Source organism: Rhopalosiphum padi, chromosome 1 (assembly GCF_020882245.1).
Source record: "Rhopalosiphum padi isolate XX-2018 chromosome 1, ASM2088224v1, whole genome shotgun sequence".
Lineage (NCBI taxonomy): Eukaryota > Metazoa > Arthropoda > Insecta > Hemiptera > Aphididae > Rhopalosiphum > Rhopalosiphum padi.
The window spans coordinates 87,621,137-87,647,961 of record NC_083597.1 but is presented as its reverse complement, the minus strand read 5'-3'; the positions used below and the strand labels follow the sequence as shown (position 1 = coordinate 87,647,961).

General features: G+C 28.4%; 2 protein-coding genes across 2 annotated transcripts; both read left to right on the top strand.

Annotated features, from left to right (window-relative positions):
- Positions 1 to 571: 571 nt before the first annotated feature.
- On the top strand, positions 572 to 26,554 carry LOC132918487 (transient receptor potential protein). The gene is made up of 16 exons (XM_060979733.1): positions 572 to 676; positions 783 to 949; positions 1,496 to 1,736; positions 1,824 to 1,966; positions 3,170 to 3,371; positions 3,468 to 3,638; positions 6,196 to 6,430; positions 7,038 to 7,190; positions 7,484 to 7,629; positions 20,670 to 20,776; positions 22,076 to 22,209; positions 22,386 to 22,509; positions 23,009 to 23,204; positions 23,262 to 23,426; positions 23,488 to 23,710; positions 24,997 to 26,554. The coding sequence occupies exons 2-16, from the start codon at positions 792 to 794 to the stop codon at positions 26,163 to 26,165; spliced, it is 3,567 nt and encodes a 1,188-aa protein (XP_060835716.1). The 5' UTR covers positions 572 to 676; positions 783 to 791; the 3' UTR covers positions 26,166 to 26,554.
- On the top strand, positions 11,600 to 17,863 carry LOC132918478 (cleavage and polyadenylation specificity factor subunit 1). Its single transcript, XM_060979720.1, has 4 exons — positions 11,600 to 12,481; positions 12,542 to 14,212; positions 14,273 to 14,647; positions 15,751 to 17,863. Exons 1-4 carry the CDS (start codon positions 11,813 to 11,815, stop codon positions 17,041 to 17,043), a joined length of 4,008 nt encoding a protein of 1,335 aa, XP_060835703.1. The 5' UTR covers positions 11,600 to 11,812; the 3' UTR covers positions 17,044 to 17,863.
- Positions 26,555 to 26,825: the final 271 nt, after the last annotated feature.

Sequence of the window (26,825 nt, the reverse complement as noted above, 5' to 3'; positions counted from 1 at the left end):
TCCATTATTATTATTGTTACTTTAATATACTCTCGTCTATTCTGCGCCCGCCCGCTCGCCAAATCCGGTGTTATTAACGCGACGTGACGACGAGTCTGTAGGTATATTCTAGACTCGTTTCTGTACGTGAACTGACTTTTTTACGTCTCTTCATTGTACACAGACAGGCATTGTTAATCACGGTGTAAATATTATATATGGATTATTATTATTATTATTAATTTTTATTTTTACCGTCTTTTTAATGACACACGGTGGAAATCCTTTTCAGTGAAGGAAACCGTAATACTCTTTAAATCCTTTTGGGGTAATTTATTATTTTCACGTCGGCTCGGGGTATTTTTTTTCACGTACATACTGTTAAATTTCGAAACGGATTTTGTGTTAAATTCAAGCTGTTTGTGACGACCGACAGTTCACATTAGTACGTTAGGGTCGTACTACAACACTCGTACAATTTATACGACAACGAACGGATTGTCTCAAATGTCAATAACACTAATCCAAACGCGGGTCAACAAACAGCCTGTGTAGCTGCAAAAGTGCATAGATAATATAACTGGCTATAAGGTTTCCGGCGGAGTCCATAGCTTTGTGCTTTTTAATGGGACAGTTCATTTTAGGTAATCGTTTGTGCGGTCCTCCTTGGGGAATATTATAGCCTGCCCCTGTTTGCGTGAGTAAAAAGAAACAAAAACAAAAAAAATATATATTCGACCAGCTGATAGCGTTGTCTAAGGTCGCTTGTTACATTGCGCAATGTTGATGTGGTATATTTCTAGGTTTCCATAATGACGAAATCTCAGTCAAAAGAAGACCTTATTGGTTCTAAAGAGCAGCTGCGTGGAGATCGTAAATCATTCGTCTTACCGCCCGATTATGTGCTATCACCCACAGAAAAAAAGTTTCTGTTGCTCGCCGAGCGAGGAGACTGTGCGTCTGTTCAGAGGTATGTAAATTATATCATGAGAGTTATTGGCATCCTAAGAAAATAATTGCCAAGGAATTTTCATTACACCGAATTTAAAGGAAAATACTTCGATTCGAAGAAATCATCCATAAAAGCTTGAATATTTTATTTCTTTCCATTAAAATTGTTTATTATTAATTAAATGTAAAGATAACTATCACGTTATTGATCCATAGAATAGTGAATTTTAACTGTATAAAATGTATTTTTTTTATATGGAAATTAATAACACATTTCTTAAATATACTTAAACTTTCTATTTTCATATAATTTATTTTTTAATATACATACAATTTAACTTTATAGATGTATAACATAATATGGGTAATAATTGTAATTAATATCGAATATATTACGATTCATAGTTTATGAGTACAAATTTATTGCGTTCAACGAAATAGCCAATAACTTTATTTTTCTATTACATTCATTATAATGGTGTATTCAATACACTGAATCCTATTACTACACGGAGAGTGTTGAAATTAGGTAAAAGAAAATCATAATACGAGTATTTTATGGTAGGTTATTGGAGGAACACAAAGGTCAGTCGGATATACTCAATATCGACTGCACGGACCCATTGAACAGATCGGCATTGATAACAGCAATCGAAAATGAAAACATGGATTTGATACAGTTGTTGCTCAAATCAGGGATCAAGGTTAAAGACGCGTTGCTGCACGCCATTAAGGAAGAGTACGTGGAAGCGGTGGAACTTTTACTGGAATGGGAGGAAAAGATACACGTCGTTGGAGATCCTTACGTAAGTTTGCGTACAACTTAAGACTGCGGGAAGTATCTATATTCGTGCACGTTACACATACATTATGTATATATTATATGATTACAGTCTTGGGAAGCAGTGGAATCATCGGCTTCGACGTTTACGCCTGACATCACGCCACTGACACTTGCGGCTCACATGAATAACTATGAAATATTGAAGATTCTTTTGGACAGAGGTGCTACATTACCCATGCCTCACGACGTCAGGTTCGGCCAACACAAATTACAATATTATGATATATGATTTTTGCAAACGTTTAATATTCATTAGTTAAAATTAAATTACACGACGTTAGTCGTAAACGCCAAAAAACCGCTCGTAGAATAGAATTAATTAATGGGTAGTATTATGCAAATGGGTTGATACATATAGTACATGGAAATGGTTACTACACTACTACAGGGCGGCCACCTACGCTTCTATAAAATAACCGGCAATAGGTATTTTTGTGTGTCTCGTAGCTTGCACATAAAATGTTACAATATTTTATATTTATTAATACTATGGTATACGGTTAAATTAAGTGTTAAATAATGTTGAACCAAAGACAGTAATTTGTTGGTTGTGTAATGTATAGTTATTTTTGACATTAAATGTTTAGGAATATAAATTATATACATTAAAAACGTAAATCATTTTAATTTATAACCATAGCTCGTAAGTTTAAAAATTAATCCAATACTAGATTAAATGTGACGTGCACTCATACGGTTTCGTACATTTCGGTCATCCCTTAATATTGTTATGTTTGAAAATCAAGTTTAATCAAGAAGAAAAATTTGGTTAAAACAACAAAATAGTTTTTTGACATTTAATCGAAAAAATAATTAGATAAGTATAGTATCGAATAAACGCGTACAAGGTTGTGTGAGAACAAAATGCAATAATGAAAAAAAAAATACATTATATTTAATAATACTGAATTTTTTAAGTTTATATTAAAATTATATTCAATAAATATTTATATGAATTCATAAATGAGATTAATACCTATTAATGGGTTGACGTTTTTTAAACATATTTATTTTCCTAAAAAAAATGTTTCAAAATATTTTTTAACAAAATATATAGAATAATCTTAAGTAAATGCAATTTAAATGGTTATAAAATCATACATGTTCTTAAGCCGATCTTAATGAAATATACTAATAAATTGCCATTTAGTGGTCGGCAAAAAGTTCATCGAACTATGACGTAACGAGAGGAGAGTGAATTTACGCAGTTTTGTTATCTTTTTAACACGCAGAAATTATAATTGTATATTACAATTTATTAATCTATTGTATCAATTGGTTCTTAAATGTTAAATATTATTATACTTCAAATTCGAAAAAATATTTTTTTGCATATACTCGTGTATAATATATACTGTCATTACATCTAACGATTGTATTCATTCATTATTTCAGGTGTGGTTGTGACGAATGTATTACGTCAAACACACATGATTCACTCCGCCACTCGCATTCGAGAATAAACGCATACAAAGCGCTTTCGTCTCCATCCCTAATAGCACTATCCTCAAGAGATCCACTGTTGACCGCTTTCGAATTAAGTTGGGAACTTCGCCGACTTAGCACTATGGAATCTGAATTTAGAAATGAATATAATGTGAGTATATTTGGCTATATTTATATTTTACGTTAATTTATATGCGCATATCGTTTATTTATTATATTATTGAGCTATTTGGATTTACGTGTACAGGAAATGAGGAATACTGTTCAAACATTTGCTACATCACTGCTGGATCACGTGAGGACTTCGTACGAACTGGAGATTATGTTGAATCATAATCCTAAAGGTGATCCGTGGGAACCGGGCGAGAGACTGACCTTGGAACGTTTAAAATTGGCTATCAAATACAAACAAAAAGCGGTAATATTATTAACGAACATTAACATTTTAACAATTATAATAAAATAATAATAAATATAATAAGTTATTTTTAGAAATACCTTTGTACAACTCTATAAATCAAAATTTGTTTTCGTGTTTGAATACTAAACGTACTATCCTAGAAAAACATGTAGGACGTAGGTAGGTAATCAATTCATACTAAACATTAAAAATATTATTAAGAGTTTAGGTTGAAAATAAAAATTATGAACATGTATAATAATTATCATCCGCTGGAAAGTGGACACTGTAATATATCATACAATGTAGTGACGTACATTTCTGCAGAATTTTTTGAAGATTTTTTACACCATATCGCCTTTTATTATTATTATTATTGTTGTTGTTATGATTTAGGACTAAGTAGGATGTTATTATTTTGTTATTTAATTTATAACACTGATGTTATTATAATGAAAACCCAATAACATATCGATTGCAACAGTTATTCTAATAAAAGACCATAAAAATTGCATGCAATAAATAGTAATACATTTATAGTGCACTTAAGAATTATTAAAATTATAATAAATTGGTATGCATTTTTACTATTAAATATAATTGAATTGTTTTGTCGTAACATAACTGATCCTAAAATTTTAAATAAAAATTAATTTGATAAAAGCCTAATACCTAAATAGGTACCTCACAAAAAAAAACAATAAAACAAACGAAAAACTTTTATAGTTGAATTGTAGCATTAATAATTTAATTAATAAAAAAAAATTGGGCCTGTCTCCTTGAAAACGAAAAAGACGCAAAATTATTTATAAAATTTTAAATATAAAAATTAAAAGATTAAACATTTATTGATAAGACTAAGTTAAAAGAACGATCACCTGATTTTTTAAATGTTTGATGTAGGCAATTTGAATGACATTTTTTCAATTATTTAGATTCTAAATCTTAAATACTTATTAAAAGTAAATACCTTATAAATGAACTTGTTAAATAGTTACAAGATCATGAAGACTAACGGTTTCACGCAAAAAATAAAATTTTTGGAACTAATGTATACATAAATAAGATACTATTTTGTAGTTATTTTATTGTAATATCATAATTATCAATAACTGTATTATTTTTATGTTTTTCAATTTTACGTTTTTATGTATACATATTTTTAATAATAAATTATTAAAGTGTTACGACAAAGTAAATATTTAAATATTGTCTTTGTACATATCTGGATAAAAAATTAATTTCTCAAAATTAGGACTATAACCTAAGTTATTCCTCTCTTGCGAAGCAATTTTTCAAAAATTGTATTATAGTGTGGTGTCAATGCGTCATCATACAAAAATATTACTTAATATACAGAATAATTCATTAAGCCTGTTCACCTCCATTTTTTTTTTTACTAAATAATAAATTTGTTCAAATTATTTTGATTTTTGGTATTTTTAAGACCTTATTTTAGTATTTTATAATATATTTTTACTAATTAAGGAGTATCTGTTGGAGATACAAGCTTCTGTTTTTCAAATCATAACTTCCCTTTTCTACAGTATAGTTTAGCGGATAATTTTTCTGAAAATTAAAATTTAAAGGATAATAGGTCCGTGATAATGGTTTTGTAAGATATGATATATTAGGGGTATGGTAAGTTGAACGTTTTAGTAATTAATAATCATCTATTAAGATTAATAATTTGTAAAAATGGTCTACTCCAATAAATACCAAATCTAAAGGATTGAGGTTCTCATTTGTAAAACAAAAATGTGTATCTCCACAAAAACTCCTTGAGTAGTAAAAATATCAATAATTTAAAACTATGATCTTTATGTTTATTTAAAAATTCCAAGAATTAGAATTAAACTAAAAATCGTTATTAAAAAAAAATTTAAAAATGGCGGTGAACCTGCTTAGTGTATCAATCTGTAGTTAAAATATTAAAAGTTGTAAAATAATTTAAAAATTTTAAATGTCGAAATATATATACATATCGAGTAGGTATTGTAAATAAGTCGATAAATGTCAAAATATTCACTTAATATTTTTTATATACTGCGCCAATACACAAAATAGTCAAAACTGAGATAATTCTAAACCTTGTACTTAATTATAAATAACTAATCGATAATATTTAGATAATAAAATTAATAGGCATAATGCTTATGGATATTATACGTTAATGCGAACACTGAACATATATGATATTATATACAATATGCCTACTATGTATTTTAATAAACTATAATACGTCTACAACCATTACTGTCTATAATATCTTTACTTATAAATTGATAAGTCATAACTTGAAAAGTTGAAACAGTTATAAGTATTACGTTTAAATATATAATACATTAATACCATAAAAATCTTTTTGCTTGTTAATATTTTACAAAATAAATTATAATATTACATGGTATTATTACCATTCACTATATAAGGTTTCTACAAATTACAACTTGAAAAAAAACATAAATCAATAATTATATAAATATGTAACAATTTTATTATAAATCGATTGTAAATTCCTATGCATACTAATGCACTGAACGTTACGATTAAGTCTATTTTTTAAAATGTATAGTTTGTAGCTCATCCAAACGTTCAACAATTGTTGGCCGCCATCTGGTACGACGGTTTACCTGGTTTTCGTCGGAAAAGTATGGTTGGACAAATGATTGAAGTTGGAAAACTAGGTGCGATGTTCGCAATGTACGGTTCGATGTACATGCTAAATCCAGATTCAAAAATGGGCCAGCTAATGAAGAAACCGTTTATAAAATTCGTCTGTCATTCATCTTCGTACGCATTTTTTTTGAGTACGTTTTAGAAGTATATACAGTAACATCAAAGTTAATGATAACACTATATTAGTATTTCTGTTGAATAACTAAAACATAATAATAATTATTGAAATCTATATTTTTTACAAAGCAAGGTAGGACATTGCAATTTTTGATACATATTTTGATAAACTTTAAATTCTTTACATTTTCGGCGTGGTATGTGCTAAAAGGCAATAAGTTAAGTTTAAGTAAAAGTTAACAAATTGTCATACTATGTCAATTTATTTAAACATATGCATGCAAAAAATGTTTAAGTTCCCTAAAAATAAAAAATTTGATTAAATTATTTTGGCAAATATGGAATAAAAAAATTATAGGTTTGCTATAAAAAAATCTTTTTTGTATCAAGTGATATAAATTTATATTTTCTCAAAAATATACTATATTTTGTAATTTTAGATATTACAAAGTTCCCGCTATTATTAAAATAAAAAGGCCATTCTACGAAACTATTTAGTGTTACCATTAACTTTGGACACACTATTTATAACTTTAAATATATAAAGTAAGCAGGCATTCTCCGTACAACTACTTGCACTTTGCACTAATTTGAACACGTTTATATTACCCTTTAATACAGCGTTACTAGCCTTAGCATCTCAAAGAGCCGAGTTTTTAGCCTTGGAATGGATTGATACCGATTGGACGAAATCGATACTAGAGGAAATGACTAGAAAAGAAAGAGGATCCATACCCGGACCAATAGAATGTGGTATCATATTGTACATCATAAGTGAGTTTATTATCATATATATTATGTATAGATGATAAATAATATATTATAATAGTATAATTTTAAGTATACTTATAGCCTATAGGTATACACTTGATACACATACCTACTAATAAAATCTTACTAAAAAAATAAAGGCAGTGAGATAATAATATTTTTTTGAGGATATATATAGCTACTCGTAATAAAAGCAAATTATTCTAGGGTTAAACATTTTGGATGAATAGAAAAATTTAAAATTAAGCATGTGCAAAATATACGATTAACGTGTGTCTATCAAATGTGTGCTACAGGTTTAATATGGCGAGAAGCGCACTCGTTGTACTCGGACGGTCTGATTGAATATGCAGCTGATTTATGGAACATAGTAGACTTCATAACCAACGTGTTCTATATGGTGTGGATAAGTTTGCGGTTTTCGTCTTGGTACATTGTTCAGGTAAGTTTATCGGTTAATTTACTTAGAGCGAGCTAAGAGAAATTTAGGTGGGTATAAGTGTATAGATTTTTAAATTTAAAACGAAAAAAAATACTTAAACCTGGAAAATGATTGTTGTCATACGCCTATCTATAATGATTTTTCCATTTTGTTGCAAAACAAAATAAAAGTTCAGATATGCGTGTAAGGAATTTAAAGTTTATTTATACTCATATTTATTCTTATTTCATTATACGTTTATTTGTCCTAAAGCTAAACATATGTAAATGTATAAGTATTATAGGCCACAGTAGTCATACGAACCATATTAAAGTTTTAAAACATCAACGAATAAAATCATATATTATTTGAATTATATAATATATAATATTATAAATAACTATATAAGTATTAAGTATATATAATAAAAAACCGTAAAAAATCCACCCAGGGAATGCGCATTAGAATAATATATAAGTATGTCTAAAACAGAAAACAAAAAGCTTTCTTTCCTCGCATCTGCAGTCATTACGAAACACACCATAAATTCGTCGAGTAGGTATAAATAAAATAAAATATTACTTGACTTTTAAAAAATGTTTTTTAAGTATACAATTTTTGTTACTTTAATAAATTATAGTTTTTTTCTAGACTCAACATTTAGGATAATTCTACAATATTTACACTTTTTATTTTTTTGACAAAAATTAAAATATTTGCAGACCATGTGTGTAGGTAATGCAGTTATATAAATATAAAATGCCAAAAAATGGTTGCTCAATTTTCATTTTTTTTTTTTATTTAGTTGTATATAAAATTATTAATTTTTTTAATTATTATGTTACTATTTCCATTTTTATCTATTTATGTACATGTACGTTCTGCACCTCTGGATATTAATTTTGTAATTTAATCATTCTTCATATACGGAACATTTTTTTCAGATCACTTACCTATACAAACTATCCTACTGATTTTATTTTATTTTTTATACCAACTAATAATAATCACAAAAAAAATCGCATTATTAAGGGAACAGTTGTTAAACAAATAAGTTTATAGTACTTATACAAATAGAAATTAGATAATTACACTAGGTACAGCAAGTCAAGTATCGTAAAAGTGAACTATTGAAAAAATACCTCTCTAAGTATATCGACATACCTGTAATATTACGTATAAATAAGATTGTGAGCTGTTTATACTTGTCCTAATAAAAGATCATCGATTAAATGCACAATAAAATATTGCATAACAATGTATTTTACCTATATGTTTTTAATTTGAAATAATGAAACCGCTTAAGTTACGGTTTGCAAGCTACGACTATAGTTTTTGCGACTTGCGGCTGGCGGTGCTGACCAAATCAACCAGCCGCAACATGTGTACTACTTACAGCTTGCGACCTATATACAGTCGTCGTCGACCGCAAGTCGCAGCTTGGAAACCGTATCTTAGCCATGAATATATATGATAGTACTAACAACGAGGTACAATCGTAATTCTGAACTTTTTAATACTTTGGTGACGTAATGCTTTATTATACCTAAGTCAAAATAATGTTAATGATATTATGAACATTATGATAAATAATACAACGACGTTACTAGGGGATAAATTAAATATAAATGAGCAATCCATCTATGGACGATAGCATTGATTATAAATACTAATATTTAGTATACTATTTAATACTAGTATTTATAAAATTATAACCAATGGGCAATGATGATGGTTGTAAGTAACTTTTTTTTACGTAAACCAATCGCAATCGAAATGCGGTTACGGTTTTATTATTATTAATAAGATAAGATAATTTACTGGCCAAAATAAACAAAATTTATAATAACAATAGTTACGACATAATTTATTTGTACAACATTATTAATTAGGAATATTATTAACTAAAAAAATAGAATATAAATATAACACTGATTGATCCAATTTATCACTAAAGTAAATTACTTTAAGTAATACTATTTTTTGATAAAATTTGAGTCTCTAAATTCAAATAAAATAAAATGTATAGTTGTTATACAATTTACATGTTGACTATTTCATAAGTTTATCTATAAGTTAAACATTTTAAGTGATTGATCCTGATTAACCTATTTATATTTTTTAAAGTGTCTAAGTATTTAGTAATAGTGGTTAAGTGAAGTCACTCTATAAAACAACTACTGTTTCAATCTATTATTATAGATTGAGAATTTTTTGTTTCTATAAGCCTCGGCTGTACGCTTGGTCTTTTATAGTTTATTATTACAGGTTATTGGATAGACAGATAAATTGTATCAAACAGAATTCTAAAATTAATGGTTTTATATATTATTAAATTATTATATAATAGCTTTTATCGCGGTGGCTTCTATTCTAATACTCTTATATCATTGATTAAATTAAGACTTAATCAATGCTTTGATGTTGCTTTGAAATGTTTCATTTGGAATCCCAAATAATATGTGTGATTATTTTATTCCAATTGGCCAACAATTGTGGATTTTGTATTGCATATGCTTCATTTAGGTATAAACGACTATCTATTGTAATCTACATCTACCTATCAATAGTTTCTGATTTGCTTCAGTTGAAATATTCTCAATTTTTTCTTTGTCAAAATCAGTCAATCAATTAGTATAATACAAACTTCGACCACATATACACTTTGCTTCTAGTATAATATAGTTGTTAGTTGTTACTTAATTTTATATTCATAGAGAATAGCTCTTTTAGGTTAAATGAGATAAAATATTATACAATTATTATAAATAATATATATATTATTATTAATATTATTCATATTATGAACTTTTTTTTTTTGTTTATCAAAATCTCTTTATATAAAGACCTAATAAATTCTCCCTGGATATAAAATTAATAAATTTATTCAATATTTCTATTTAATACTTTACCACGTCTAAGGTACTGTTGTCTATTTGTCTATTATTAATTATTATACTGTACAACTTCCGCTGAGTACACGTATACGGTATTTATTCTATTTATTATTTAAAATGTAATTATCAATCTTTAAAAATGTTCCAGCCTACCTTTTCCAACCATAAGACACCCATCAACCCGTTAAGATTTTTGTGAATCACGTGATTCAAATATACCTCCTTCGAGCCGCCAATGATTCATAATAACTATTTTATTCAATATAACCAATTGCAACCGTAAACGGAAATAATATAAACAAAAACATAATATTCGATTTTCGTGAGCCGAAATGAAATCACGTGTAAGCCATTCTACAGCGATCTAATGTGGGTTGAAAAACGAAGCTAACTACCTACTAATTCGGCAAGAGCCGAGAATAAAATAATTTATTGATATGATTTTTAAAAGTTTTATTATTATAGGTATTTATTAACAGTCCAATAAGTATTGCATATTATGCGGAACTTGATAAATTTAGTTGGAGGGGGGTACCTTAAGCCCCAGATTACTTTATGGAAATAATTATTAATAATTTTCTATATAGTATGAAATAATATTGTATATTATGTTTTGTAAAAACAAATTTTTGAATCTGTTCAGAGAATAAAAAATATTTTCATTTAGGTATACAGATTATATAGGCATTATGTAGGCAGACACAGACTTACTTATTTATAAAACTTACCAAATACCTTATACCTAATTGGCAAATTGGCTTATATGATCTAAGGATGAATGGTGAATAGTGAACACTGATTGTTGAATAGCATATTATTCAAAAATATATCTTCAATCGAGTTGAATCTTAGATCATTTATATTATGATTTAAGAGTTGAATCACAGAATAAATTGAAATAATTGAATAGTAAAATATAGTTGAATAACGTTCATTTCTGCGACAGTGATAAACATTAAACGATAATTATTGTTATCAATGTCAGTGACCGGATGTCAGATAATACGAAATGTTATCATTATTTTAAGGTTATGTTTACGTTGATTATCACAAAGCGGCTAACAAATAACAATATCATACTATTTTATGGTCCATTGAGTTATAACTTATAACTTATAATTTATCATTTATTTTGTTTATTATTTCAAAGAAACATTCGTTATTTTAATTTTTTCGTCAATAATTTAAATCGTAATAGGCATGTATTATTAAGTTTATCTCGTGTCGCGTCGAAAGCGCAAACGTTTTTACTGATGTAAGTAACTCACTAGCTACTTAGTCTACGAAATTTCGTTACGTTGACCATTATGTTTTCGCTGTGCAAACAAACCCGTATACCAACTTGCGTAGAGCATGCAATTTATTGTTATTTCTTTAACCGTGTGGAAAAATGTCTGGTGGTAGCCGGAGTCAACATTCTACGGGTCTATCGACTGGTACCGACGGATACAACATGTCAGCCACCCAAAACCAAATTTGAATGTCTAGCCCAATACACGTTATTTGGCAATATCATGTGTCTGCAGTCGGTAACATTATGTCCAAGTTCACCAGACGCCTTATTACTTAGCTTCTCTGAGGCCAAGTTCAGTTTAGTTGAGTATGATCGTGACACACACAGTCTACGTACATTATCGTTACATTATTTCGAAGACGATAAATTTAAAAATGGCCATACTCAACATTGGAGTCCACCATTGATCAGAGTTGATCCAGATGGTCGCTGTGTAGTTGGCTTAGTCTATGGAAGTTATTTTGTTGTTCTACCATTTGGCCGTACAATCGATGACAATGCTAAAGGCGCTCAAGTTATGCCTAGTTATACTATACCAATATCTACAATAGATCCCAAAATGAATAACATTATGGATTTTGATTTCTTACATGGATATTATGAGCCAACTTTACTTATTCTCTATGAGCCAGTTAAAACTTTTGCTGGACGTATAGCAGTAAGGAAAGATACATGTGCAATGGTGAGTTTTATAGAATATTCTTAATTATGAAATTTATTACATTTTAATAAATGTTTACAGGTGGCTATTTCACTAAACATTCAACAGCATGTCCATCCAGTAATTTGGTCTTTGGATTCACTTCCATATGATTGTCAAAAAGTAATTGCTGTATCTCGTCCGATAGGCGGTGTTCTGATAATGGCTGTTAATTCACTAATCTACCTCAATCAAAGTGTACCTCCATTTGGTGTTGCTCTAAATTCCATAGCTAAAACTTTAACAAACTTTCCTTTAGGACAGCAAGAAGACATTAATCTTGTTTTGGATCGTGCTACATCCACATTTATATCAAGTGATAAGCTTGTGACATCATTATGTAACGGTGACCTCTATGTGATCACACTGTATGCTGATAGTATGCGTGCAGTAAGAAGTTTTCATTTTGAAAAATGTGCTTCTAGTGTTCTAACTACATGTATAACTGTATGTTTAGACTCATATCTGTTTCTTGGGTCCAGACTAGGAAATTCATTACTTTTGAGGTATTATGCTCGGTCTCAGAGCAATGATGATGAACCTAGCATTAAACGTAAAAAAACCGATGAAACTGATGAAGATCTCATTGAATTAGAAGTATATGGTAGTGAAGTACAGACATCAATTTGCTTAGAAAGTTATAGTTTTGAAGTATGTGATAGTATTATAAATATCGGACCATGCAGTCAAGCATCTTTAGGAGAGCCAGCATATATTTCGGATGAACTTAGTAGCGATGAACATGATGTAGAATTATTATGTACATCTGGTCATGGCAAAAATGGAGCACTAAGTGTACTTCATCGTTCCATTAAACCTCAATTAGTCACTACTTTTCATTTAGATGGTTATAAAGATATGTGGACTGTTCATGGTGAAAATGATTTCCACTCATTTATGATATTAACAAACTTAGATTCAACTTTAATTCTTCAAACTGGACAAGAAATCAATGAATTGGATTCTTCAGGCTATGCTACACGTGAGCATACAGTTTTTGTATGTAACATGAATAAATTTGTTTTACAAGTCTTAAGGTATTCTGTAAGATTGCTTAATGGTTCTGAACAATTGCAAAGTGTGTCCTTGGATTTCGGTTCTCCAATAATACATGGATCTAGTTGTAATCCCTATGCTGTCTTGTTGACTGAAGATGGACAAATAATAGTGCTAACTGTAAAATCAACAGGAAGGATTTTACTCATGCGACCTACAAACTTTGAACAATTACCACAGACAAAAACTCTGGCTGTGTACCGTGACGTAAGTGGCTTATTTTCAACTACAATGCCTCAAGCCGAGATCCCTTTAACAGGTCCAAAATTAAAGCACGAAAATTTTGTCAGTGATTATGTAGAAGATGAAGAAGAGATGTTGTATGGCGATACAAGAGATCCTTCCTCTAGAGAAACATCTCATAATTCAGTTTCTAATAAAAACACTATGTGGTGGTTAAAGTTTTTAGAACAACCAACACCAACATATTGGGTTGTTTTAACCCGAGACAATGGGTACATGGAAATTTATACCTTACCTGATTTTATAATAAAATATCGAGCAGCCAACGTTGATGAATCTCCTATGGTTCTTAAAGACAGTTTAGAAGAAGGTTGTTATTTTCCTAAAAAAACTGAAATCATAAAAGAAATTTTGTTAGTCCCACTAGGATACCAAGACAAAAGACCTATTTTGTTTGTTAGATTAGATAATGAGGTAACTATATTTTTAAATGTTGCAAATATTGTTATGTAAATTAATTTTAAATTTTTTTAGGTGGTTATTTATGGTATACATCGACATCCAGAAGGTACATTAAAGATGCGTTTTCATAAAATGACTTCATTGCTAACATTTCAGTCAAGATCGGGTAATCTCCTGGAAGGAACTTCATTGCTTCGTTATTTCAGTAAAGTTGCTGGTCACAATGGTGTTTTTATCTGTGGACAAAATCCTCATTTAATTTTACTCACTGTACGAGGCGAACTACGGTGTCATCCATTACACATAGATGGACCAATTATTTGTTTTGCTCCTTTTCATAATGTTAATTGTTCTCAAGGTTTTCTGTACTTCAATTCCGATCACAAGTTAAGAATTTCTATTTTGCCTACACATTTATCATATGATGAACCTTGGCCATTAAGAAAGGTATAATTTATCTTTAATTTAAAAAAAAAATGTCTTATGTGAATACCTGTATATATATAAATGGTTAAAAAAAAATTGTCTTTGACGTTTAACTCTTAGTTACAACACATCATTATTTATTTATATTAAAAGAAATTTTTATAAATATCTAACGTTGACTACCTTTGTTCAACATTAATAATTAAATTAATTTTAATTCATTAAAGAGAATTATAGTCTTTTAAAGATTATATTAAATATATGATATACCTAAGATAATTCTTTGAAGCTCAAGCGACAGATATTAGTTGCCTTATAAATTCACACTTAACGATTACTCTATTAAATTTAAAATTTAATCTCTCACAAAGTTATAATCCATAAAATGTAAATAATTATTTCTGAGTATAGACATATATTTTATTATCTAAATAATTAAATAATATTCATTATTTGTTTGTTATTTCAATAGCTTAAAATAAGAAGAAAAAAATGTGTAGACAGTTTGTATAGCAGTACCATTGATTTTATAATATATTATAAAATCAATGGCAGTACCTACACATTTTTTATCATACACTAATATTTGGTGTGAATTTCATTTTCTTTTTATTACATTTTAAATTTAAACTCTGAATTATGATTTCTAGTTTTATTAGAATGTACATTTTTTAAAATTAATTTAAATTAATTTGGAATTTAAAAAAACTGTATTAAATATAATTCTTTAATTGTAATTTTATAATGTTAGGCATAAAAACAAAGTTATTATAAAAGGTAAATATTTAATATATGTGTTTACTGCTTAAGTGTGAAAAAAACATTTGTTAACAATAAATTGGTAATAAAATTAATATTTTTTGAATTAAAATACTTATAAACTTAATTGATGTCTACTTAAAAATAATTTATTACAAAATATAGGTTTAAAAAAATTATAGAATTTAAAATAAATTGAAATAATTTTGTGGTCTTTGTAATGAAAATAAAAAATCTCTGACTATTTATACATTCACAGATAATCTATAAGCTGATTCATATTTTAAAAAGATTACTTTGTATAAAATAATCTAACTATGTATTTAAATTTATTGTAATTGTGACTAATAACTATTTTTGTTTAGGTTCCACTTCGTAAGACACCACATTTCATAGCTTACCACTTGGAAACAAAGACATATTGTGTGGTGACTTCATCATCTGAATTATCTGCAGCATATTATCGATTTAATGGCGAAGACAAAGAACTGACTACTGAAGAACGGGATCCTCTGTTTCCGTTACCCAGTCATGAAGTGTTTACGTTGGAACTGTTTTCTCCTGCTTCTTGGGAACCGATACCAGATACAAGCATTGAGACTGAAGATTGGGAACATATTACTTGTTTGAAAAATGTCGCTTTGGCATATGAAGGAGCTCGTAGTGGTCTCAAGGGTTATATAGCAATGGGTACTAATTACAGTTATTCAGAAGATATCACAAGTAGAGGACGTATATTTTTATTTGATATTATTGATGTTGTCCCAGAGCCTGGTAAGCCATTAACAAAAAATAAAATAAAAATGATATATGCTAAAGAGCAAAAAGGTCCTGTAACAGCTATTACCCATGTAGTTGGGTTTTTAGTGACTGCTGTAGGACAGAAAATTTATATTTGGCAGCTCAAAGATAATGATTTAATTGGCATAGCATTTATAGACACTGAAGTCTATGTCCATCAGATGTTAAGCATTAAAAGTTTAATATTAGTTGCTGATCTCTTCAAGTCTATTACACTCCTGCGATTCCAGGAAGAATACCGTACACTGTCTTTAGTATGCCGTGATTCAAAACCATTGGAGGTATTTGATATTAATTTTCTTATTGACAACGCTGAACTTGGTTTCTTGGCTTCGGATAGAGATCAAAATTTGCTCCTGTACCTTTACCAACCAATGGCTCGTGAAAGTTATGGTGGCCAACATTTAATACGCCGTGGTGATTTCAATATAGGGTCTAATGTAAATTCATTCTTCAGACTTCGCTGTAAACAATCCACACTTCCACCTGAACGACGAGAGGCTATTGGCTCTAATAGACGACACGTGACCATGTATACCACCTTGGACGGTTCAATTGGGTATATTGTACCTATACATGAAAAAAATTATAGAAGGCTATTAACATTGCAAAACATGTTAGTGCGGAATATATCACATCTAGCTGGATTAAACCCAAAAGCTTACCGTAGTTTTAAAGCAACTGCTCCTGAGAGAATGAATCAAGCCAGGAGAGTAATTGATGGTGAGCTTGTATGGATGTATGTGACATGTATGAATGCTAGACAACGCAATGAAATTGCCAACAAAGTCGGTGTAAAGACAATAGAGTTGTTACAAGACATTTATGAACTAGACCGGACCACTTGGCATTTTTAATGCCTGGATTTTTGTGTTGAAAATAAGTTCCTAATATGTCTAACTGCAACGTAACAATATTTTGTTGTAGACCATCAAATTTGTGTTCTAGAACAGGGTGTTATTTAAAAAAAAATTAAAAACCTATCATTGGATTTTTAATTTTACGATAGGTATATTATACCTAGAAAAGTATTTTATCACTGGCATGAAATAAATTACTGATATATTATGTGTAAAAAATTGTTATGTATTAATTCTAGTTTTGTATAAAAGAAAAAAAAACTTTTTTTTTCATGTGTGTACCTTTGTATATATATTTTTTCTACTTAAAAATTGTATTTCTTTTGTATATTTTTTTCAGAAGCAGATTATTTTAATGATTGTTTTGAGATCATTCTTGTAACCAGAGTTGAACTATTATTATTTTATTGATTATTGTGCGTCTAAGATTATAGTATATAGTTTATTTAATGCCTACTTATAGATCTACTAAACCTAGTACTGTAATATTTAAAAGGGCTGACCTATTTATAAGTGCACAATTATTAGGGGTCTAGTATGTGTATATAGTTTATTTAATGTAATAATCCTTACGTATAACTTTCTATGAATACTAAATAGTGTTGTAATATTCAAGAAGTACGTACTTGCCCGTTTCAGCGTATACAATTTTTAGGGATTTTAAGAGAGTATTAAGTGTTTAATAATAAAATATTTTGACCTAAAAAACTTTCATTTTTACAATGATAACAAAATCATAAATAGTAAAACTTTGTTTTATTACTAAATTACTTAATGCCTATATTTTATTATTTAATATAAACCTTTAATTTTTTTTTATTGTTAAATTTTAATCATCAAAATGAGAATTACTTATTTTATAGCTTACACTAAATATTTCTTGGAAGACTGGATGGGAAATATAATGACTAATGACTGACAAAACAATGAGTACTTACTTGTTAATATATAGTACTTATATAGATAATTTAAATACCTATGTGATATATTAAAGTATAATTTGTTACAATAGTTCCTGCCACTACCGGGAACTTGGAAGTTAATTAATTACTAATTTATTAAATTATATTATAATCTATGAATTTATGATAGAGTAATATAAATCCGAATACAAATTATTTTTGGGTGGTAGATAATTTATAACAATCAAAAAAATGTTAACTAGAAATATTTGATTATTTCTTACCCATACCTGGTTTAATATTCCGCATTTATTCAAAATCATCTAAGAATGACGAAAATATTTATAATTATTTTAAAAAAAAATAGTATATATTTAACGTCATTATGTGAACCTATAAAAAAAAAGTTTTTAATATAAAAATAAAATAAATAGGTACGTAAATAAGGAGTAAAGATAATTTATTTCATATTACTGTCTATTAGTAATTTATTGTCCATTTCCATTATAATAGAATGGTATGTTCAAAAATTCAAAAATATTGCATATAGTTGTTACTGTTATTAGGTACCTACTACCTATATTATAATGTGTATTATTATGTTTATAAATTAGTTAATTAAATAGCCGATAGGTAGGTACTTACTCCTAAACGGTATTTAAGTCTAATAATTAGACACATACATATGATGAAATGTGAATATTAGGTACCTAATACCTATATATTATTATAGCCTATAGGGTTCAAATTCAAAAGTATAGATGCATTTTATATTTTTATTGGAAGTTCTTAGACGATGCTTTTTTAACCGAAAATATGTTTCAATAGCATGATGTGAATCTAAATGAATAATGATTTTTTTTATTTTCTGATCATTTTACATATTTACATTATAGGTCATATTTCTATATTTTTAGTCATTTTTTACTAATTTAAAGAAAAATAACGAGTTTATTGTACTCTCATTAATTTACGCAATCGCTTCACTTCTTATCGTTTCTTGGTGGTAGTTAGAAAAAAATCTTTAGTATAAAATATAAGGCATTAGTGCGAGGGTATGTTAAATTTAATTACATAGGTATGCCTATAGTAATAGTATAAAAAAAAATACTAGAAGTAAAATGAATTGTATGCGTCAAACTGTATATAAATTGCATTAAGTATTCAAAATAAATACGTCAGTGGAATAAAAATTGATAAAATTATTAATTAGGTTAAAATGTAGCTCCAATAGAATAAAATGGAAGAAATATATTCTAAAACAAATATAAATTTCAAAATATTCATTTATATGGTAAATAAAATTTAAATACTAGCTTTTTGAAAGCATGAAACATTATACCTATTTGTTTTGTACTCAGCTATTTTTATGACTGGTGACTGCGCAAAACAAATATGCAAATGCTACAAGTCCTGTACTCTAATCTAATGAATAATGATTAAATAAATCATTACAGCAATACGTACAGTGCTTTCTTATGTTATGATTTATTGACTTATGATCGATTGATTTTAGAAAGTCAAATACCTACATTAATTTCACTGTTTTGGAAAAACGATTCTTTCAAATTTTTTATTACCTACATTTTAAGTCAACTAGTTTTTTTCATTTGTTAAATAACTCACCTACATGGGTATATTCAATGCTAATTTTTCCAAACCTGCAGCTACTTTTATCTATTTACAATTATCGGTTGTGGTGTATCTTTTATTGCGGAGTTACTCAGTTACATACGCATCTCGATTGTGTATTTAATTCTAATAAATTATTATTATTATTTTTTTATAATTTAATTAGATTTTGAGGTGAATTTTTTATTAGAAATTTTTTTTACCGCAATTCTTTAATGAATAAATATACAATAAACACGATGCTAAGAAATATTATCGTTATTTGGTATCTAACAATTAAAATGTTGTCTATTTTTGATATTATAATTATTATGAATTTTGTTAAGTAGGTAATCAAAATATAGTAGGTAATACCTGGTGGGACTCGGCGATAATACAGAATGAATGTAAGATAATACACGTACCTATAGCTATATCTAGGATACTTTTATGTATTATGTATTTATATTTTTATATATTAATATTATAATAGTAAAATATAAATACTGTAATGGTATATTTCATACCGTTATAATATAATTTATCATATGTTACAGATACTTACACATATATTAATTTAATATGCCTACTTAGTCTTTAACACTGTCTAAGTGGGGGGTTACCTATTTGCGACAAAAAAAAATGTATTCGTTTTGGGTACAGCTCATTTGAGCCAAATTTATTTGCATAAAATTTTTACAAACGACTTGGTTAATTCATGTAGGTATTTAAAATACGTCGTGTCTGTAATATATAATAAAGTTATTTTTATAAGTCTATAGATTTTAAAGCTTTGTATAATTATTATTATCAACTAGTATTACCTATAGTCTATAGTTTTTAAAAACAATTTATACTATACTAATCCTGATTATTATTTCAAAAAATGTGTATTATTGGTTATTATTTTAAAAAAATTCCTACAATTAATTATGATTTAAATAAAATTGTATTGATTATTATTTGTGAAAAAATTATATTACTTTATTATAATTATATCAGTTACATTTGGCGCAAATGGGCTATGTCCTCTAAGTGTGAAGTGTCTACCAATTTATCTATATAATTATGAATTATGATTTTATCTATATGTTTGATTTGACCGTTTAGAGAGAATACAATGAAGGGCTAGATCCTTGGAGACCACGTGAAGACTGGGATAAATTTGACCCACATTTGGTGTCTGAGGGAGCGTTCGCCGCCGCCATGATATTCAGGTAAAGATGAAAAATATTTAATGCAGGATATATAATATATATAACAATAACATTATCATCTTATACCATTCTATTTTATACATTTGTGGGACAGAATTTTATGTGATTGAATGAATTAGTGATATTCATAACCAGCTAGGTTTGTGAATACTCATATGGGAGTTACCGCAAATGGGCGATGCCCACTCATATGAATGGCGTGTTAATTCATATCATTTGGGAAAAATTGATAAAGCCCCCTAATAATGTCTAATACGTTATTTGAACGAGTTCATATGGACATGATAAATAGGTAAAGGAAATATTAATAATCTCATTTATTCAAATAAATAGTGAAGTGAATAAAACCATCCCAGCCCAGTGGTACATAATGATTTAAATTTTAAATTACACCACTAAGACTGATAATGATATTATGTAGGAAGTATACCGTATACATATACATAAAATATAAATATATTATACTTATTTAATACATAATAATTTATATATCATTATTATCATTTAATTGAAATTTGTAAAAAAAATTATAGGTTATTTTTTTAGAGATTTAGGACTCAGTTAACTCTCAACTCTCTAAAAGTCTAAACTAAATGATATGGTCAAAAATATATAGTATGATGAGTAAATATTATAAAATCTGTCATTTGGTCATATTATTTTTTTTTATTAAGTACCTACACGTCCTACACATCAACACAACGGTTACATAGTTACGTTGAATACTGTCTATTCATATTGTTCACAGCTCACACTCGTGGCGTACGAATTTTTTTTCTGTTTAAAATTGAAGAATTTTTTTGCTACTTTCGTGTAGATTCCTATATATTTTTAGACACAAAACAAAATAAAAAAATAATAAATAAAAATACATTTACATTATTATAAAATCAATAAATTCATCACTCAACTCGAAATCTAGCTAATATATTTGAGTACATAGGTACTATTATAATAATTGGACAATTTTAACTGATAACAATTTTAAATTTAAATTCTCCGTTCTAGGAGTATCGACTCTAACTATGAGTTTTTCAATAAATTCAATTATTGGGTAGAAACAAAGTTTCAAGATTATTTTTAAAAATGTATCGAAAATGTACCTATATTATTTAGTTTTTAGTTCAGGCAACCAACGAGATTGAAAAGCGTTCGCGTGATGCGTGAACTCCCATCAAATCGTATATATAATAATAATAATGAATAAGCCAATATATTATGTACTTCGCAAAGATAGATTATTAGCTATAATCCGTATGGCTTCTAAGATTACACTAATATTTCGTTGACATTTTATAGTTTCTTAAAGCTCGTGCATATATTCAGCGTAAACCCTCACCTGGGACCACTTCAGATATCGTTGGGTCGTATGATCATTGACATCATAAAATTCTTTTTCATCTACACACTGGTGCTTTGTGCTTTCGGATGCGGTAATTTTCGTTATTTTTAATATTTACTTTATTATTGTAATTTTTTGATTAACGTCATGTACTCATGTTTATTACTTAAATACATACTGTGATAATATTATAATCTAATATGCTAATACATTTTTAATGTAGATAGCTGATACTCTGGTTTTTATTTTTACTTCGTTCGTATATAGGTTTAAATCAGTTGCTTTGGTATTACGCGGACTTGGAGTCGAAAAAATGTTATCACGACAACAGTGACATAGCTGACTTTGAACAAGAAGAAAAGGCCTGTTCGACGTGGAGACGATTTGCCAAGTTTGTATTCTTTCTTAATGTTTTTTTGCGTATTATGTATATATTATACATTTATATCTATTATTATCTACTATTTTAAAGCTATAATATTTCTTGTGTTGTGTGGGAACTTTGTTTCTACTAAAATTAGTAAAATCCTGTAGTCTGTGATGAGCTATCTTCGTAAAAAAAAATATATATATATATATATATATATAATTGAATAGGTATTTTTATATGTGAGTTTGGTTTGGTTTGGTTTTATACTAATTATTACTAATTGGTAGTAGTTGTTAACATAATAATGAGTTATCAGATACAATAAATAAGATTCCTACTGTTCCATGTGTGATGTACCTATTAATTATTTTATAAATGCGTAAATAAAATTTAAAAGCTTCTTTATAATTCTTAAATAGTTATTAGAGTTATTACTTTCTGCGAAAACGTACCTATTTTTTGTGTGGTGAAAATATATTCATAACATCACAGAATATTGAAACACTGTCGCTTTTTACAGTATATTTGAAACATCTCAATCTCTATTTTGGGCTGGTTTTGGACTTGTCGATTTGACAGCATTTGACTTAACCGGAATTAAGAGCTTTACTAGATTTTGGGGTCTGTTGCTATTCGGATCATACTCAGTAATCAACATAATCGTTTTGCTAAACATGCTTATCGCTATGATGTCCAATTCGTATCAGATAATTTCGGTAAGATTCGGAAATCAATTGACGAGCACACGTACTTAATACTTTTTTTTCTTGAAGGAACGGTCTGACATGGAATGGAAGTTTGCCCGGAGTTCGTTATGGATTTCGTACTTTGAGGATGGAGATACTGTGCCGGCCCCTTTCAATCTGTTTCCGTCACTGAAAAATATCAAACGCATGATAGGCCTCGAAAAACCAAAGCGAACATCCGGTTCGATGATTGTAATGATATTCGAATAAATCGTTGTATTACTAGTAGTGATTTAATTGTATTTGGTTACAGTTTAAGTCTAGGGAAAAAGCGTCAGCCCGGCATGATATTGTTATGCGGCTATTGGTGAGACGCTATGTGACCGCGGAACAACGCAAGAGTGAAGAATTTGGCATTACGGAAGATGACGTAATGGAAATACGACAAGATATATCGTCGATGAAATTCGAGATGATCGATATATTCAAGCAAAACGGATACAAAACACCTAAAAAGGAACACGATTCTAATGTCGGTAAGAATATTTTTATTATCAAATATATAATATATCCATATATAGGTAGGTACTATAAAATGCGATTTTCTATAAAATAATATATTGTTATTTTATATAATACCTTTTAAAAATAATTGAGTGATTTTATTTTTTGTTGTATTGATACATATTTCTTTTCATTTACCACACAAATACAAAAACGAAACAATTTTAACATAAAATATTTAATTTTGGACCAAAAGGACTAACGTACAAGCTTTGCATTGATAGAATTTTTTCGGTTAAAATATTTTTGATTTTTATACCAACTACAAAGTTCCCGTCCGTCCATAAAATGTATTGCCATGGTGACTATAATATTAATAATATCAAATCAGTTATGTATGTTTATATTTATTCCGTTACTATATACTCGTATATACTATATACGATATTTATTATTATAAACATTTTATTCGTGTTTAAATTTGTAGAATAAATAATAATATTTATTATATATGTGGGTACAATAATTTTATATTAAATAAATAATAATATTATTATTTATTTGTAGGAGTCGTAATTAAAATATTAAAATTATAAAATTATAATTTATAAGTTAAATTTAGATATAGTAGCTCCAAAAAATCATAAAAGAATTAAAAATAATTATTTTAAAACTTATTATTTAGTGTATACTCATAAAATTCAAGTATATTATTATAATTATTATAATTTATAGCAAAAAAATGAAACTATAATTCTTAGTTTAAAATATATATTAATAGTGTATATTTTGCTATTTATTCTAGGAAAATTAAAAAAAAATACTATGAAAAATTAAATTAAAATAAATATACAATGTATATTACAATTATGTATATTTAGACAAATTTTGTAAACAAATCCATTTATAAGACAACAAAATAAAGATAGGTTGAAAAAAAACAAAAAAATAAAAATAAAATTTAGAGTACTTTCCTTAGAATTTAGAATGTCCATATCAGATTTATTTATAGCTGATGTAATAGATGCATATAAAGCGCAATAAAAAAGAAAATTATTTTACAACATACAAACTAAAATTATTAGTAAATTATACGAAAATTTTTAAAAGTTACTATTTTAATATTATCATTCAATATATTTTTTTAACATACAATAGTTTGTGCACGTTTTTATTATAAGTATTCGTGTAATTTTTAATATTAATTAATACTTAAGTGTACTTAAGTATACATATACTTGTACTATATAATAATGCTATATTATTATTTATTATTATAGCGTGAATTTAATGCGAGCGTAATTTGTTTATTTTATAGCTCAAGGAAAGAAAGGTCGAGTTATGGAACGCCGATTACTCAAAGATTTCCAGATCGGTTTGGTAGAGGGGCTGATACAGGATGCGATTTCGTCTAGTGAAAAGGGGCCAAAGGACGTGTTCAGCAAAATCGCAAAAGCCATCGGTCGGCGAACTAGTCAGGGCAGCAAGAAGAAGGATTGGAATGCTGTGGTAAGACAGAAGAGTCTGGCGAGGGATCCGATCGGCAGTACGGCTGAGGGCGCGGAACGACGACATCGGCAGAGCGTGCGCCGATATATCTTGGATCACCAGAAGGATAGCCTTATGTCAATGGACACCGAGCGGTTGGTCGAGTACAATCCACTGTTGGCCGAAATAGCACCCGCAGCTCGTGTGGCGTACGCTAAGTTCAAGATACCGAAGATCAAGCAAGAGTACGAGGAGAATACGATAGGCCAGGACGAGGTATTCGAGAACGTGCCCACCGTGGACATAGTGGACGAAACGAAAAAGAGTTCAATCGCTCGGCCAAGACCGAAAAGTACGAAGCAATCACCAGTTGCCGGTGCATTGCCCTATCCGTCGACCAGCGCTGACAAACAGCCCGCCGATTCCGGGTCTATAAAGCCAGCTGATGAGAGTCAACAGGTAGCAAAAACAATCCAGAAAACGAAGACCACAGAACTTAAAGACAGTGCACAGGCACCTGTCGTGAGTGACGCAGTCGAAGCTCGTCCCGGAACGTTAAAAAAAGAAAAAGAACAAGAACAAAGGAAACCGGAACCGGGTACATCAAAAGAATCGGCAAAGGATATCGACGATAAGTCTCAAGCGTCTACTTCTGGTTCAGGAGACAAAAGTCCAAAAGAAGAAAAAAAGAGGCACGGAGACGAAGGGTCTAAGAAAAAAGACACAGATAGTACAAAAGACGCGGATAAAGTAAAAGACGCAGATAAAGTAAAAGACGCAGATAAAGCTTCGGATACGGGTGCATCAAAAGATACAGATAAATCAAAGGACACTGACAAATCAAAAGATACTGACAAATCAAAAACTACGGATAAGTCAGATGAAAAAGATAAAGGTAGCAAACACTTAAAACCAGAATCTCCCAAACGATCTGCAAGTCCAAAGAAACCAGGTGGTAAATCAAAAGTCACAGGAGAAATTTTGACTGGGTGGTTGTAAGGACTCCGATTATCTTTTCTAGTGAAAATAAAATACATTTATAACTAGAAAATGTTTAATTGGTTTACGGCCTAGTGCTATTTTAAACATATTTTTTCATTGAAATATCTATAAAATGTGTGATCATTAAATGAGGATATCTTAACCTGTAAATATATTTTACTATCTACTAAAATAAAATATGTCTAAAATTTAAACATTTTTGAGTAAAAAAATATTTATATTTTAGTATTTAAATATTCTATTGAAATAAAAGTTAAACGATATAGTTAATTAGAAGTTTTTACAATTTCCTAGTCACGTTTTGTTTTATAACTGATAACTTGAATAAAATTATTAATTTTATAAATAATTGTCGAAAATTATATTTATTATATTATTCACGCTAATGAACATTGATTTGTATATATGCCACTACATACTATTTACTTACCGAGTAGTGAATTTGATTTTTTGTTTACTAATATTTAAGTATTTTTTTTGTATTTGTAGGTTTTCAAGCCTTATTAAATAATTTAAATTTAATTTTGAGCAATACAAAAAAAAATTACTTAAAATTGCATGACAATTCATAAAATTCTAGTATGATTGTTGAAAAAATCAATAATTTTAATCGAAACTTTAACGATTTGTTATTCACTATTTAGTCAATTTTGATTT